The sequence below is a fragment of the Staurois parvus genome, unplaced genomic scaffold (genome assembly GCF_062004578.1).
Source record: "Staurois parvus isolate SC_StPar_1 unplaced genomic scaffold, SC_StPar_1.0 ptg000729l, whole genome shotgun sequence".
Lineage (NCBI taxonomy): Eukaryota > Metazoa > Chordata > Amphibia > Anura > Ranidae > Staurois > Staurois parvus.
The window spans coordinates 239,722-255,643 of record NW_028318525.1 but is presented as its reverse complement, the minus strand read 5'-3'; the positions used below and the strand labels follow the sequence as shown (position 1 = coordinate 255,643).

Here is a 15,922-nt window from a genome sequence, read left to right as displayed (position 1 = left end):
CCATAATGGTATTCACTATACTCCAATCAGCGGTGCCTTCTCCTCCTCTTTGCATCCCCATGGGGAAAAGAAAAAATCCTTGCATTATGTATTAACGTTTATTGAAAAAATATGCCAAATTCCAACCCACAAACATAAGAAGTAACAAGCGTAATGTAACTAAATATAGATTGTATAGCGAGCGCCCACTGTTGTGAAAATTCGATGCAAGCTGTTAAAAACACCAAAAAGGTAACCAACATAACCTTCCAAGACAATATATATAGAAAAAAGGGTGCAGCGCTAATAATGCCAGTAGAGCTATATCAACATGAATTGAAAAAAGTGTGCAAATAATAATCTTAGATCATAATTAAAGGTTCAGTTTATGGTCCCAAAACCACACCAGGAGTGTGATATACAAATTCTGTCGTATCTCCTTTTCAAACCACGATAAATAATCCACAGGTGAACAGGAAATAAGTGAAATACGCACTCACCAGAAGTGCGTTTAAGGTACGCATGAAAGCAAATTCCTCTCTCATCAGGTACATCTGGGTCCTTGGATCTCAGGTCAGGCTGCGCTCTCGCTAAACATCCATCATGGCCAAATTCCCTGGTTCCTCAGACACTTATGCACCTTTGGGGTCCCTCCTTAAGTTTGGTACTGAAAGGGTGGCGCTCATAAAGAGCCCTCTAGCTGCACCCGTTTTATAACTGTAGTCTCGTAATGTAAGCGTAATGTAACTACCTGGACATCTGGTCCGTGGCTCCATACTGGAAGTACCGTCACTTAGTGGATCATGGAAGTTAATCCATACATTTGAAATGAATTGGAGCACTGTCACATTGTAAGTGGATTGTGGACTTTGATTTGCTATTGGGACTTTATTCATGTGATTTTTATATGCACTGAGTATTTCATGTATTAAGTAACACCAAGTCAGTTCCTACCAGTGTCAGAATGCCCACTGCAGTCCCGCTAGAAGTCACTGATCGCCGCCATTACTAGTAAAGATAAATAAACGCTATAACTTTTCACAAATTCATTTACACGTATTGGGATTTATTTTTTAGCAAAGACATGTAGCAGAATACATTTTGGCCTAAATTTATGACGAAATTAGATTTTTAAAAAAAATTTTTTTTTACTGGACATGTTTAATTGCATAAGGTCAAAAATAAGTGTTTTTTTCCTCAAAATTGGCGGCTTTTTTTTTTTTTTTTTTGTAGTGCAATAAAAAAAAGCACAGGCGATCAAATACCACCAAAAGAAAGCCCTTTTTGTGGGTAAAAAAGGACATAACTTTAATTTGGGTGCAGCGTTGCATGACCGTGCAATTGTCAGTTAAAGTAATGCAGCGCCGTAACGTAAAAAATGGCCTGGTCAGGAAGGGGGGTAAATCCTCTGGAGTGCAAGTGGTTAATATAACGTGTGGCAAAGACGTGACTACTATACGTTTTGCTGTACACAATTGCAGATCCTTTAATGGGTAAATAAACACATTTAAATTAGCAATTTTGCTTTTTGCCTGGAGTTCAACTTATACCAAACCTGTTTTTTGGACAAAGCAGCAGGCTCGCTTTATGGTTTCCTTTTCGGTGCGCCTCTTCTGCTGTGTTGAAAAACAAAGGAAACCCTGTATAATTTGTATTTGAAGTACTCTCAACCCTCTTTTGACTGCATTGGGCCACGCACCAGTGCTGTCACATTAGTGGAAGGGGAACAAATCACATGCTCATCCACACCCAGAAGTGCTAAATATTTTCTCTTCTGCTCACAGCTGAACAGAACGCCGAGGGTTGAGGGGGAAATGAGCTGCTGGGGATGGGGGCATTAAATGAACCTGTTTATATAAAAACTCGGAGGTTTTAATTTTTCCTCGAATACTTTATTGCAGGGTTTAAGGAAACAGAATGAATCAATGAACATCCAGATTCAAAAATACATTTCACAAGTGCAAACTCAGGTAAAAAAAAAGAAAAAAAAAAAAAAGTTATAAACCCAGGTGCAGGCAGGTAGACTTGTATAAAGCTTTATTTTTTTTTTAATAAAACGTCCCCCAGAGCTTTATGCCATAATGTGGTAGTATGTACCTCATAGTTGCACATTATGGCTGACTTCATTCAAATGATGTCCTTCAGCAGTGCGATGTCAGTGCTCCTGCTGGTCATGAGTGCTTCTGTCTTCACCCGGTCTTCCTTTCATGTTCGGCTCCTTGGATGGCATTTGCCCCAATGACATCACTATTGGGCATGTGCATTGGAGTCACATCAACTTGGACAAAGAGGGGTGCCATAAATATAAGCTGAGCTGCGCATGTGCTGGTCAGTGCACATTACCGCTGACAGGCAAGAAGTAGCATTTTTGATGGAAGAGGCCAATAGGGTTTCTTTCTTTCATAAAAGCCTCCCACCAATTCCCCCCCCCCCCCCCCCCCTTTCTTTTTCTTTTTTTTTTGTAAATTGGGATCAACTCTTTTCTTTAATGGCGCTCCACAGCACAGTAGTACTTCATTGAGGACTACAAGCTGACAGTCGTTAAGGCTGTCGGGAGTTATAGTTCATTCATTCACAGAACTCTGTGGGTGGTTGGTGAGATCAAGCGGCAGGGTGGAGTATTTAACATGTGTTCCAAAGTTGAACTTATCCTTTTAGAAACATTTTGGAACAGATAAATCGTCCCCTAGCTGGTTTGTTGTTGACTTTTTGTTACTACTGAGTTTTATTACTGCACTGCCCTGGCTGGAATCTCCTATGCCCATCTGTATAGTGCAGGTAAAGACCACTGTGCTGTGTAGCTTGAAGCTTGTGGGCGCCAATGCAAACGCTTTCCTGGGGCCCCCCAACGTGCGCCAAGATATGATAGCTGTATGGTGGCTGTCTCTCTTCTCTCTCTCCTGCTGCTATCTTCACGTTCACACAAGGTGGGGGCAGGCCACACTCTGAGCTGTTGAGGTGAAAGTGGTAGGTTTGTATGTAAAAGAGGAAACTCAGCAGGCCCTCTGACTTCCAGATCCACATACAAGCCCAACGCTTTCACCCAGCAGCTCCGTGTGGCCTGCCCGCCCCCAGCTTGTGTGCACATGCAGGGGTGGGAAGGGGGTATTGTACATGTCTGGCTGGGCGGCTGATCGGAGAGTGTGCCACTGCGGATATCACACCTTCTTCTTTTTTTTTCTTTCTTTTTAAACATTTTTCTTTTATACGTTCTTAAACAGCACTCAATTACCTCTCTCGTGGCCAGGATGCAGTAATATGGAGGTGCAGGATATTAGGGAAAAGTAACATCCCCTTCCTGGTACTGACACATGCCCTCCTGCCTCCTCTTTATATTTACAGATTACCTCCTCCTTCAACAACCCCCCACTTTAGGTAATCATTAATGACTCCCTCCTCCTATAAAGACTGATGACTTCCTCTACTGGTAATGACCCCCTTCCCTCATTAAATAATGACAGATGACCCCCTTTCCCCACCAGGTAATGACAGATTACCCTTGAACCCCCCCAACTTCATCAGGTGCCGTTCTCCTAGTAACGATACATGGCCCCCCAAGGAATTATTGATTCCCCCACCACCCTCCATCCTGGTAATGTCATATTATTCCCCCACCCCATCTGACAATGAGATTCCTCATCCAGCTCCCCCTCTGCTCAAACTGTCACAGTAAAATCTGCAGCATCTGGAGTCTGCAGTCCCTCAAGACTCTACAGGATTTTGTGAGAATTTTTGTGTGTGGCAGCAGGAGTTCTGGGAAGTTGTGGGGAGGGATGGGGCGGTTTGGGTTTGTTCTCTGCGCAGATCCGACCAGTATCTTCTTCTTTTTTTTTTTTTTTTTTTTTTAAAACCTCCCCAATGACAGCAGTACCAACTCCTGGACGGTGCTCTCCTCCTTCGCTTAGCTCGGTGTCGGCTGACCTCACCCAGTCCTTCCTCCACTACTCTCTGGCTCAGGACTTGGAAATGGAGTCAAAAACTCAGAACTTCCGCTTTGCTCTGTATTCCACTTTGCCTGTCATAGTACAGGGAGACAGCACAAGGCCCATGGAGCATGAGTGGGGTCACAATTGTGATCCTGTGTCCCCTGATTCTATGCCCATAACAGTCACATAACCTACTTTCTGTGCGTTTTGGATGCAGAAAAAGAGCACGCTGCAACGCATGTAGTGTTAATACCCTTAAGGGTATTATTATTTTTATTATACAGGCTTTTTATAGCGCCAGCAGTTTGCAGAGCGCTTTACAAACTGAAAGCAGACATTATTTATAATACAGTTTGGTACAAGAGGAATCAGAGGGCCCTGCTTGCTAGAGCTTACAATCTGCAAGAGTGTTAAGTGATACAAAAGGTTACAACTGTGGGGAATGAACTGATGGAGAACGTAAAACCAGTTTATTAGTTAGAAGCAGGATAGGCTTCTTAACCTATGACGTCCTCCCAAGACGCACCCCCAGCGGCGCGCACCCGGCACTGTCTTGTGATCTTTGTGTTCTTTGGACACAGCTGACCACATGACATAGTAGAGGCAAACAAGGAGAACTTTCCCTTTTGGGTGAAGGTCTTTTATAATTCGAGTCCAGTTTTGCGCTTTAACAAGAAGTTTGAATTGGTAGATCAGATTGTTCAGTGGTAAAGATGCGGAGTGTTTCCACCCTTAAAAAAATAACTTGGAGCTCCAACAAGGATATCTTATGGAGTTAGTTAATCTGTACTATTACTATGTAAACAAGAACAATAGGAGGGATTTTATACAGTCCTAGCAGTCCTGTGTAGACCTAGCATAGATTGATAATTTGGTGATCTGTGGAGAATAATATAGCCAACAAACTCATATTTTGTAAATCCTCTCGTAGTTATCTGAGCTTGTGAACTCATCGTTTTACTTCTATGGCTTTATCTTCCCTCACTTTCCATTCTAGTAGAGTAGGGCATCGTTCCTGTTCCACAGGCGAGGAATGAGACATTTAGCAGTTAGTAGGAGTGATATGGAGTCGTTTTCGTGACCAAGATGTGTTATTACACTGAAGGTGAGGATCTGAGTGTTCTGTGTGCCTGGATCTTGAGCCGGACTGCAGAGCATTACAAATCTACCCATATCCATAGTTTAATGTAGTACGTAAGTGCTTCCCTGAAGCTCGGCTTTAATAACAAGATTTTTATTTGCTAGCAAATATTTTGTGGACAGCTTTTACTCTGTGTGCATTTTTAAAAGTATGGTCTACTAATATTCAAAACTAACACCCTGCACATTATTTTTCAGGCTTCAGCCACGGTCCTTGTAGAGGAACTGCAAAAAATGTAAGTTGTTTTAGCAAGCAACTAATATATAATCAACACAATGTGATTTATGAATACATTTTTTGTGTCATTTTGTAAAAATGTCATTTTTTTAATGCATGAAATAAGAGCAGTTCCTTGTAAAAAAAAAATACATTCCCCCCCCCTTTTTTTTTAACCTTTTTTTTACCTTTTTTTCTGACTTAAAAGTGTTAATTATATTTAGTGGCAATTTATAAAAGAAAGCAAACACATCCTAATTAATTTTCATTAAAAAGGAGAAAACTGTGTGTAGAGTCTGGCACCAGTCACAGTATCAGTCTCTACTCCTATCTTAGTGTTTCTTATTTATTTGAAGTGCAATGCAGAAAACAATTAATTTTGCATACTGCCAACACTGATGCTTTACACCACGGCCTGTGTTTTGTGGATTTGTAAAATGCAGGCCTACTGTGCTGTGTGCAATGGAGAACATTATCTGCTCTTTTATATTTGCCCCTCTACTCACACCATGCAGGTGCACACACATTTCTGCATGTCATATGTAGGGCAGCCCATTCATTTCAGTGGGCTGCTTTAAGTGTGAAAAACATGCAAAAAAAAGTCCCCAACCCTTTTCCAAAATCACCTTTGCAGATGCGAGGTGGTGCCATTAAGTATAAATAGCACTGGCCCATTGCTGCTAAAGGGCGGGTGTTTCTGTGCGTGTCAGGAAAGCGCTCAGTTTTGCACATGTTCCATACACCCATAGTGTGTGATGGTAGCTTTTATGACTTCAACAGCAGTACATGATAAAATTCTGCATTTTTGTAGAAGTTCCCCTTTGAGAAAAACAGCTTTTCTTGCAGGTCTTGTTTTGAGTTAATTTACAGATTTTTGCCCTGGATTTTTTTTTTTATTGTCTGGCATGATCTAAGATGGGGCAATACCTGAAATATTTTACTTTTACAGCATTGGAGAAAAGGAAAAGGAAATAAAGCAGATGAGAGATGCTGTGGCTCTTGAGCAAGCCAATTTTGCCAACAGTGGAGAGGAGCTAAAGGTAAACATAATGGAATTGCATACTTTGAAGCTGTCAAAGCAGACCTGTCATATGAGTCAGTTGTGCATATCGGCGTTACTAAATCCTTTTGTTTTGCGGAAAATAGCAACTATTTTGGCTATGGATAAAATATATATAAACTGCTACTTTTAAATTCCATTTTGTGATCTAAATCCAGGGCAATTTAAATCACGTGGTCTGTGGCTACCAGGAGCACTGTGAGGGTTTTGCATCATAAGCGACTACAGAGAGTCTTTGGTTATTGTTCAGAGGTGCCGTGACTGCAGATATACAAGGATCATCAAGGCTCAAATGCATGACCACTACACAGTAGAGTTTTTAGTGTAATGGGCCTTGTATGCATGTACATTTATAAACTATATATATATAGAACAAGGTTTTTAATTCATTAACACATTCTGATAACCTTATTTATAATACGTTCATCAATTCTACATATATATTTAAAAGAAAACTCCTTTGTTTTAAAGGCTTCATTTTATGATGTCTTCTTTATCTTAATTTGTGGTAGATGTCCTATAATAAAATAAAATTCTTTTGAAAATACAGCATCTTACAGGTAACTTTTAAGTACAGTATTCACTTGAGTATGTACCATGGAATTCAAAACATCCCTAAGAGCACTTTTCTGACTGTAGTTCTCTTAAGAACTGCCTTTATCTAATTCAGGCAAGCATTTGCACCAATGTTGGGAATATTACTGACATGTGCAACAAATTCAGGTAGTTCGCACTAACACCATTTTTTAAATCTGTCACTATGCCAGTGACAGTCACCAGTTCTCAGATTAGGGAACTGGCGGCAATTAAGACCAAATCTGAGCTGGCATACAGAGGTATGCCAGTATTCAGGGCAGGGCCTGAATGTGCTGGGAAGCTGTCATGTGACAGCTTCCTGCACAGTACAGCAGTATCCCTGTACTGAGAGGCTAGTTCCCCATCAGGTCCACCTTACCTTTGATTGACTGCATGTGGTAGTGAGCAGAAACCACTACTGTACTGCATAGCAACTATAGATCTGCTCACTTCCATGCTCTGCCAATCAGGAGTAAAGCTGGCCTGATGGAGAACTAGTTTCTCCATTCCCCATCAGGCTCTACCCACCTCCGTACACAGTTTCTCAGCCATGCACTTGTCAGTGTGGTAGATACGGTTGGTAGGGGAGGGCCAGTGGAAGTGAGTTCTCCTAGTAAGGAGTGTCTAGTATGGACACTTCTTCCTTAGTGCAGATACAGATAGGTTCATGTAAGAAGCTTACTGTGTCATCTATTCAGCCCCCTTTTTTTTTTTTTTTTTGCTGATTTGATGCGGCTCTCTGTGATGTGTGCCTTTTTATAAGACAGGTCAGTCAGCATTCTAACTGAATGTTGGGGTTCTAATGACTCAAACTATAGTGGCGCTAGAAATCACATGCGATTCACACAGGAGTCACACTGTATTCCTGTTCAAATCACATGCAATACTTTGTAGTGGGATTTGAGCCCGTTCCTTTTTGTATGGGCTCAATTCTCACGGCATCGGAATCAGATCACATGGGTATGAACACCCATGCAATCCGATTCTTGCAATTGCACGGTGTTTTGAAACCTGTTTTGGGGTGTCATTAATTTAACATTGATACCATCTGTTGTAGTCAAGTTAGGCTGCATTCACACTGAGGTGTTTGGAAGCTCTTTTGTGTTTAAAAAAAAAAAAAAAAAAACCGCTAGAAAAATTTATGAAAAATGCTTCCCTATGTATGTGTTCACACTGGGGCGTTGCATGTCTGCTGTGGTGTAAAAAATCCCACAAACACACACTCATTGGAGCGCTGGATTGTGAGGGGAGGGAGCGGCTGGCTCACGCTCTCAGCCCAAACGCTGAGTGGCTGAGCCAGATGCCGCTCCAGACTCTGGGGTGGATCCCGACTTTAAAGTCAGGATCTTTCTCAAGTCTGGACTGGCTGAGTGACATCAGCTGACAGCGGGCTTCAGCCTGCTGTCAGCTGAAGACAGGTCACAGGAGTGCAGAGCCAACTGCAGTCCTGTGATCCACAGTAGAAGTACAGCCAAAAGCGCTTTGGCTGTACTTCTCCTGTAGCTATTGTTTCATGGGCAGGGGTCATCAGGATAAGTATACAAGCAGGTTACCTTGGCGGATGACACACTCTTACCCGAGGTGCGAGGTCTGAGCACTAACTCGTATTCATCAGAGCTCCTGGTGGAGGAGATTGGTTTAGCTGCTTGTTAGTACCAGGTTAAGGTCCTCAGGATCGACTCATCAGGAGACAAGCAAGCAGGGGTCCAGTAGCGGACATAGCAAGTAGGGATTAAGAAGAAGCATAGTCGGTAAACAAATCAATAGTTGGTAACAAGTGGTTGCAGGTTGGCATCAAATGGAAGAGCAGTCGAGGAACAAGGCAAAGGTCGGTAATGAGTGGTAGCGAAAGATACGGATGGCAGTAGGAGTGACAAGAGCAAGATATTGGCTAGAGAGAGAGCACATTAATCTGGCAGTCCAAAATCATGGCTTAAAAAGGAAGCTCATGGGAGGAGCAAAGAGCTCAAGGTTTGCTAGAAACAAGGTGCAAGGCAAGAATGTCCAAGGAATTGTCCATGGAGCTCTACAGCATCTCAGGTGGCTTATCAAGAAGAGATACTACCAGACACAGCAGAAATTATGGGTTCAGATCTGGGTCCTGACACCTAGGGTGATTCAGTGGATATGCAGTTAGCTAAAGGATAGATACCAAAGTGTGGTTGTAAATGGGATTCATTCTGAGCAGGAACCGGTCACTAATGGTCTTCCACAAGGCTCTGTACTATGTCCTGTTCTATTTATCTATATCTAGGTGATTTAACTAAAGGTTTGGTGGGCAAGTTATGTCTTTTTTTGCTGGTGACACATATGTGGGCAATGAGGCTGATATCCCGGAAGGTGCTTGTGACTGATCATTGCAGTAATCACTAGATACAAAGCAACTCGAATTGGCTCTTTTCCATGTCTGTACACCAAGACATCTAATGACTGCTTGGTTCACAGCCATTAACAGGCGCACTGCCAGCCTGAGGCTGATTTCTGCAGTATTTGTAGATGGCAGTGCTGAAATATGTGACCACAATTTTGTAGTTTTTAAATGAATGTGGCAGATTAGTGTTTAAAATGATATAATTTGAATTTTTGCAATAATTAACCTGGTCACTGTCTTAGTGTATATGTTAAAAAATATTGAAAAATGTTTGTCCTTTTTGTAAGTTTGTGGTTCTTTTTCAGACACTACAAAGAGAAAACATATCTTTGAAATCTGAACTACAAAAAATTCACACAGTAAGGAGTGAGCAGGTGAGGTATAGTGTTGTCTTGTACTATCAACTGTTGAGGTAGGACTGAAAATGTCACCTTAAAGATGAATTCCAGGTATGGTGTATTTTAATATGATCACATTGATCGAGCTTGGACTATGTATATATACCATACCTGGTTGATGTCTCTGGAAATCACTGAAGTAGAATCTATTCCAGTGAGCTCTGCTTGCTTCTGGTTCCCGTGCTGAGTGGTTGTTCTGATGTATTCTGAATGCAGGGGATGGGCTGCTCAGTACAGGGCCATTCAGAGAATGCTTTAGCATTTTCTGATCAAATGCCAAGTGTTCTCTGATTGGACAAGGTGGAGAACATGATGTTACTACCTTGCTTTTCCACCTCGCCCAATCAGAGAATGTGTTTATTCATTCAGAGAAAGCAAAGCATTCTCTGAATAGGGTCTGTGCCAAATAGCTGACTTCCTGTGTTTAGAATGCGTCAGATTGGCCGCTCGGCACAGGGCCCAGAAGCAAGTAGAGCTCACTGGATAGCGGTGTGTTCTTCTGTGAGTTTCAGCTTCCAGCAGCCAGTTATAGTATTTACATAGATGCATAGTCACATTGGTTTAAGTTGGACCATTGTATCTTTGTAGAAAATATACCATTCTTGGAATTCATCTTCAAACACTTTTCTGGCAGTAAGTACCTTCTCCTTCCCTTCTGAAGACCCAGTTGCAACAGAACAGAGTTGTGGTGTCTGTGCTGCCAGGATGCTATTCTAACTATCCACTAGAGCAGTATCCAAACTGTGGCCCGCAGGCTGCATGCGGCTGTTGCATTTATCTGTCCCTTGGGGCACTGTTCCTCCCACTGACTATGAATTATGTAGGCAGTGGCAGCAGTAGAGCCCCATCTTTGTGGTCATTGGGAGGTCCCATTGTTTATCAGTGGGAAAAATAGCGCCCCATTGTTGGTGTCACTGGGATGGATAGTGCCCATACCTCATTGGTGTCAGTGGGATGGGAGGAGCAGTGACCCACCGTTGCTGTCAGTGGATTGAGTAGTGCTCAGTATCAGTGAAGGAATTCCTCCACTGAAAGCAGAGGCTCTGGAGAATGAAATGGTGGTTGTTGCAGTTTTTTTAATGTTGCATGGAATTTGCGCAGCTGTTTATCAAATGCAAAATTTCAGGAAAAAAATACACTGAAATGTATTTTAGCACACACAGACACAATATAATATCCACGTTTTTTGGCAAAATATAAAAGATGATATTGATAAATAGATACCAACCATGTCAAGATTTAAAATTTTCTCCTATGAAATGGAGGCAAACTACGGTGCTTAAATTATCTATAAAACCTTTATAGGTAATCTTCAGATATATAGATTGTCTTCACAGGACTGAGATTGAGCTCTGCAGTCACTTTTGCAGCAGTTGTTTTTTTATTCCAGATCACAATTCTGCGCAATGTACTTTTCTCTTTCATTTGACCATGTTGACTGTGCTTATGCTTATCGGATGACTGTTTCCCAGAAACTGTATAAGCCGTCATAACCTTTGCCCTCTTTGAAGCTCAGTAAGCTCTGACATGACTCTGTATTACTAGCAGCGCACACAGTCAATGAGTAAAGTGAGGATTCCCATCTGTTAGCAAGGTGTCTCATCACACAGCAGAGGCAAGAGTGTTACATCACTTCCGCTTTCTAAGCAAAACATGTCATCACTTTCACACCTGCAAAACATGTAGTGTTTCCATTTTTTTTGTCTAACTCCTGTACATGTCCATTTCCCAGGGCGGGGACGGGTGCTTTAAACTATTTTTTTAATTCATTTTTTTTTTACATTTTATTTATTTTTTTAACCTTATTGTTGTCACAAGGGATGAACAACATTTTTGTAAACCCTAAACTCTCCATTAATAAAAAAAATTTGTGTTTGCAATTTATTTTTACATTTGAAAAAAAATGTTCTTATTTGTAATATATTTGTAATTTTTTTTTTTTTTTGTTCCTTTTTATAGGAAGTTGCTTCCCAAACTTTAGAACAGTTGGAAAGAAGGTAAAAATAGCACTTGATAATAGAGATATCTGTATGCAGTATTTGACCCTAAATTCTATGAATATTTTTTTTTTCTTCAGTGTTACTGAAAAAGATGAAAAAATTACAGCACTGGAGGAGAGACTAGAAGCTCAGTTTGGGAAAGAAACCACCAACCTTGAGGAGCACAAGGTACTCCCCAGATAAATTATTTTACTGCATCTTTTGGATTAATGTAAATGATTATGTAGAAATAAAAGTCTACATTTACAACAACATTGGGTTCATGCAAATTAGCAGTGCACAGTGAGTCTACACATTCCATTTATAAAAGCATGCACAAGCTTTCCTCATGTATGACTTGCCATGGTAAGAGTCATTTCCTTAAACCCAATGTGATTTTTTTTTTTCCAACAGCTTAAAGCCCTCCCACTGTTATTTGGCTGCAAGCGGGCAGCCCTGCGTGTATGTGATCCAGCATTTCCGGGTATAGGGTGCGTGTGTGTGCCCCCTGTCCATTATGTGCTGTGATTTGGTACAGCACAAGTTGGTCAGCAGGTCCTGACCTGCTGATCAGTTTAGTGAGTCACAGTACAGAGCCCTGTGTTTACAAACAACTTGCAGATATGTGGCTTTTTTTCCTCCCTGTAAAGCAGGGTGAAAAAACAGCCACTTCTTTTAGCAGCACACATTACACACATTACACTTTGTTAGGCACGCAGTTAACCCTTTGATTGCCCCTAGATGTCAACATCTTCCCAGCCAGTGTCATTAGTACACTGACTGCATACAATATTCACACTGATCACTTTTAGTGTCAGTATTGATGTCAGTGTCCCTCCCAGGCAGTGTCAGCTAGCGCCAGATTGCCCGTCACCCTATCAGTCTTACTATAAGTCGCTGATCACCGCCATTACCAGTGTAGTGTCATAGCTGTCTAAATTCCAGTATATACCATAGTTTGTAGACGCCTAAACTTTAACAGAAAAGTTAGTATTTTTTTTTACCAAAGACCATGTAGCAGAATACACTTTGGCCTACATTTGATTTTTTTAAAATTTCTTTATTGTATACGTTTTAAAAGCCGAAAGTAGAAAATATTTTTTTCAAATTTATTTGGTCTTTTTTTGTTTATAAAAAAATAAAAAACTCAGTGGTGATCAAATACCAGCAAAAGAAAGCTCTATTTGAAAAAAAAATTATAAAAATGTAATTTAGGTACAGTGCTGTATGACCAGGCAATTGCTAGTTGAAGTAGCACAGTGCTGAATAGAAAAAATGCTCTGGTCTTGAAGGGGGTAAAATCTTAAGTGGATAAACCCATCAGAGGGTAATATTGCTAGAATTTCTAGTACAATCTCAGAAGCAGAATGGACATACATTTCCTTAATGCTCAGACCTGTTGTGAGACCTGTTGTTCAGCTGATGGCAGAGATTACTATTAGTGTACCAACAGAGAAAATGAAAATCCTGAGAAATCCGAATGTGATCTCATAACTACCATAAACAGGGCAATGAGACCGCCAACATACATTACGAAACAGACCAGCTGTTACTCCATCTATGGACAGAAATTTACAGTTTTCTCTTTACAATAATAGAATTAAGTATTCCTAAACTCTACAAAGATATGGGCATACACAACATTCAACAAGCTGTGGTCTCGAAAAGACAGCAGAGATAAACTGTAAATTTGACAGAGTCCGCATTACTACTGCATAGTGTCAAACATGATTAAATGTTATGTTATGTTATATATAATACAAATTGTCTTTAGGTAGTGATTTATTTATTTATTTTTCTTACGTTTTTAGGCCTCATTCACATTGCCAATTGTTTCAATGTGCTGTGCATGGCCTTGTTTTGCCAGCACGAGGATGTACAGATGTTGCATTCCTGTGTCGGCAGACCAATAGATGTCTATTGGCACAGCTTAATGAACACGGCCACTGTGGGTCCCATCCATGTGGATGTGTTGGCACAGTTTGGGGACACGCACACACATGGATGTCACATTGGGTTGATTTACTAAAACTGGAAAGTGCAAAATGTGGTGAAGCTGTGTATGATAGCCAATCAGCTTTAGCTTGTTCTGTTAAGCCTTGACAAAATACCTTGAAGCTGATTGGTTTCTGTGCAGAGCTGTACCAGATTTTGCACTCTACAGTTTTAGTAAATCATCCCCCTTGAGACACAGCAGCTGTGTCCGTGCAGCTGTGTCCCCCAATAGACTTCTATGGGACTGCCCATAGAAGTGCTAGGGATTGCAGGGTCATGTTTGCTGGTACAAAGATGCATAGGTGTTGCATGCAGGGGCGGACTGACAACTCATGGGGCCCCCGGGCAATAGGGGATCATGGGGCCCCTGTGTCCTTGCCCAAACTCAAAAAAGCCTATGAAAAAGGTAACGGGCATCTCATGGGGCCCCCTACTGACCCCGGGCCCTCGGGCAGTGCCCGCGTTTCCAAATGGTCAGTCCGCCCCTGGTTGCGTGCCTCCCCATACCAGCAAAACATGACCCTGCACAGGACACAGAAGTTATCAGCCGTGTGACTGAGGCCCTACAGAAAAGGGATTGAATAGTTGCACATTACTGGTCTTATTTTTAAAATTTTAGTGTTTCTTTTTTTTCCTTTGCTGGAGAGTTACGTGTTTGGTTGGACTCTGTCAATCTTTGTCAGGGACTCCAGTGCCGAGACGTCTGAACTTGAATTCCCAGATCTATACTCCGACCCTGGTTATTACAAGAGACTCTCACTCTCTCTCTGTTGGATGTTTTCGTTTGGGTTTTATTACCCAGAATGCAACAGGAGTGCAAACTCCCAGGCATTGATGGGTGGGAACAGAACCATGAACCGTCGCGTAGAGATCTTACTTTTAAAGCCTTTTAAAAGTCAATGAGTGACTCAGCCCACCAGAAATGACCTATAACATTTGTGGATTGATCCTTTAATTTGTTTCATTTAGTAATTTTTGTTTCAGGTGCTACAAAGTCTAAATAATGAATTACAGGTACAAGTAAAGAAACTGCAGGAACAGTTACTGGATCAGGTAAAAAAAAAAAAAAAGAAGAATATTCTTCAATTTTTTATGGCCTCTATGACGTAATTAAATTGTATTCAGAATGTTTATATTTTTTATTTTTAGGCAAGCAAAGAATTACTCGGGCAGATGGAGAAGAGGTAATTGTTGGGGTTTATTGTGGTCGTATAATCCACTTTTGAATTTGTGAATTAAAGGAAATAGTTGAACAGTAACACACAAGTGTCTTAAAAGCAGCAAATGTTTTTGAAGTTACAGTTGTACAGAACTATATGAAGCAACAAGTTGAGGTTTGTTTTTGCCCAAGAATGTAATCCTAGTGTTGCCACTATAATCTGCTATGTCCATTTTAATTGCATTCCTTCTTTCTCTAAACATGTAGAGAAAGCAGGTTGCTGATGTGCAAATTAAGATTTATTAGGTCAACTGCTTATCCCCCACTTCTATCTTTAACCCTTTCCCCTGGCCACTCACCTTATGCAGAAAGCGGTGACACATCTGTCATAGGAATGGCAGACGTGCCTTTGCCAATGGCAGTGTACATGTCAAACTGGCTTCTTCTTTTTTCTGTATAAGAGGCACAAGCACAGCTGGCCAGAGTTTGGTGCTGGTCCCATAGATGTCCATCTGTGCGGACATACAAGAGGGTAGAAGTTTGAGACTTGCACCTTAAAGTGATTTTGTTTAAAGGTTTTTTTTTTTTCATATTGTTGGATTTTTAGACACATATAATACTGCTTCTAGTGTCTTGAGGCGATTATGAATGAAAGAGCCATTGTAATAAAAAATGAAGTGTGATTTTATTCTATCACACAATGGTGTCAAATAAACAATGTAAAGCGTATTATGAACAGTTCCATCTAGATGAAACTACTGTAAAACTGACAAGCGAAAGTTCAAAGAAAAAGTCACCATTATCTGTCATGGCTGTTCTTGCCATGTGCGATTCTCATGTCCTTGTCCAACTCAAAGTCCGAGAGAGAAGACGGAAGTGACGTTAATGATGATCTCTTGTCTTGCAGCACCTGTTGCAGCTTCTCAGACGTGTGTTTGCAAGAGTCATGTTGCTTGTGTGTATCAGAGAGAGTGTGTGACCGTGAGTGTGTGTTCCCGTGTCTCTGTGTCTCATGCACTTTTAAGAGGCAAATGTACGTCATACTTCGTGATCTTAATACCTTCTATGGAAATATTATTGCTTAGCAAAGCCATTTCATATAAGGTAAAGATGCTAAACATA

General features: G+C 41.0%; 1 protein-coding gene across 12 annotated transcripts in view; it reads left to right on the top strand.

Moving 5' to 3' along the window:
* Positions 1-15,922, top strand: part of KTN1 (kinectin 1) — a 210,623-nt gene that overhangs the window by 125,178 nt on the left and 69,523 nt on the right. For 11 of the 12 annotated variants that reach the window (XM_089653947.1, XM_089653944.1, XM_089653946.1 and 8 more), the window contains exons 15-22: positions 1,881-1,949; positions 5,244-5,281; positions 6,212-6,302; positions 9,575-9,643; positions 11,627-11,664; positions 11,745-11,835; positions 14,626-14,694; positions 14,791-14,825. In XM_089653947.1, coding sequence (XP_089510073.1) covers positions 1,881-1,949; positions 5,244-5,281; positions 6,212-6,302; positions 9,575-9,643; positions 11,627-11,664; positions 11,745-11,835; positions 14,626-14,694; positions 14,791-14,825 — 500 coding nt within the window. The remainder of the gene's footprint in view (positions 1-1,880; positions 1,950-5,243; positions 5,282-6,211; positions 6,303-9,574; positions 9,644-11,626; positions 11,665-11,744; positions 11,836-14,625; positions 14,695-14,790; positions 14,826-15,922) is intronic. The other variant, XM_089653943.1, reaches the window with a different exon arrangement.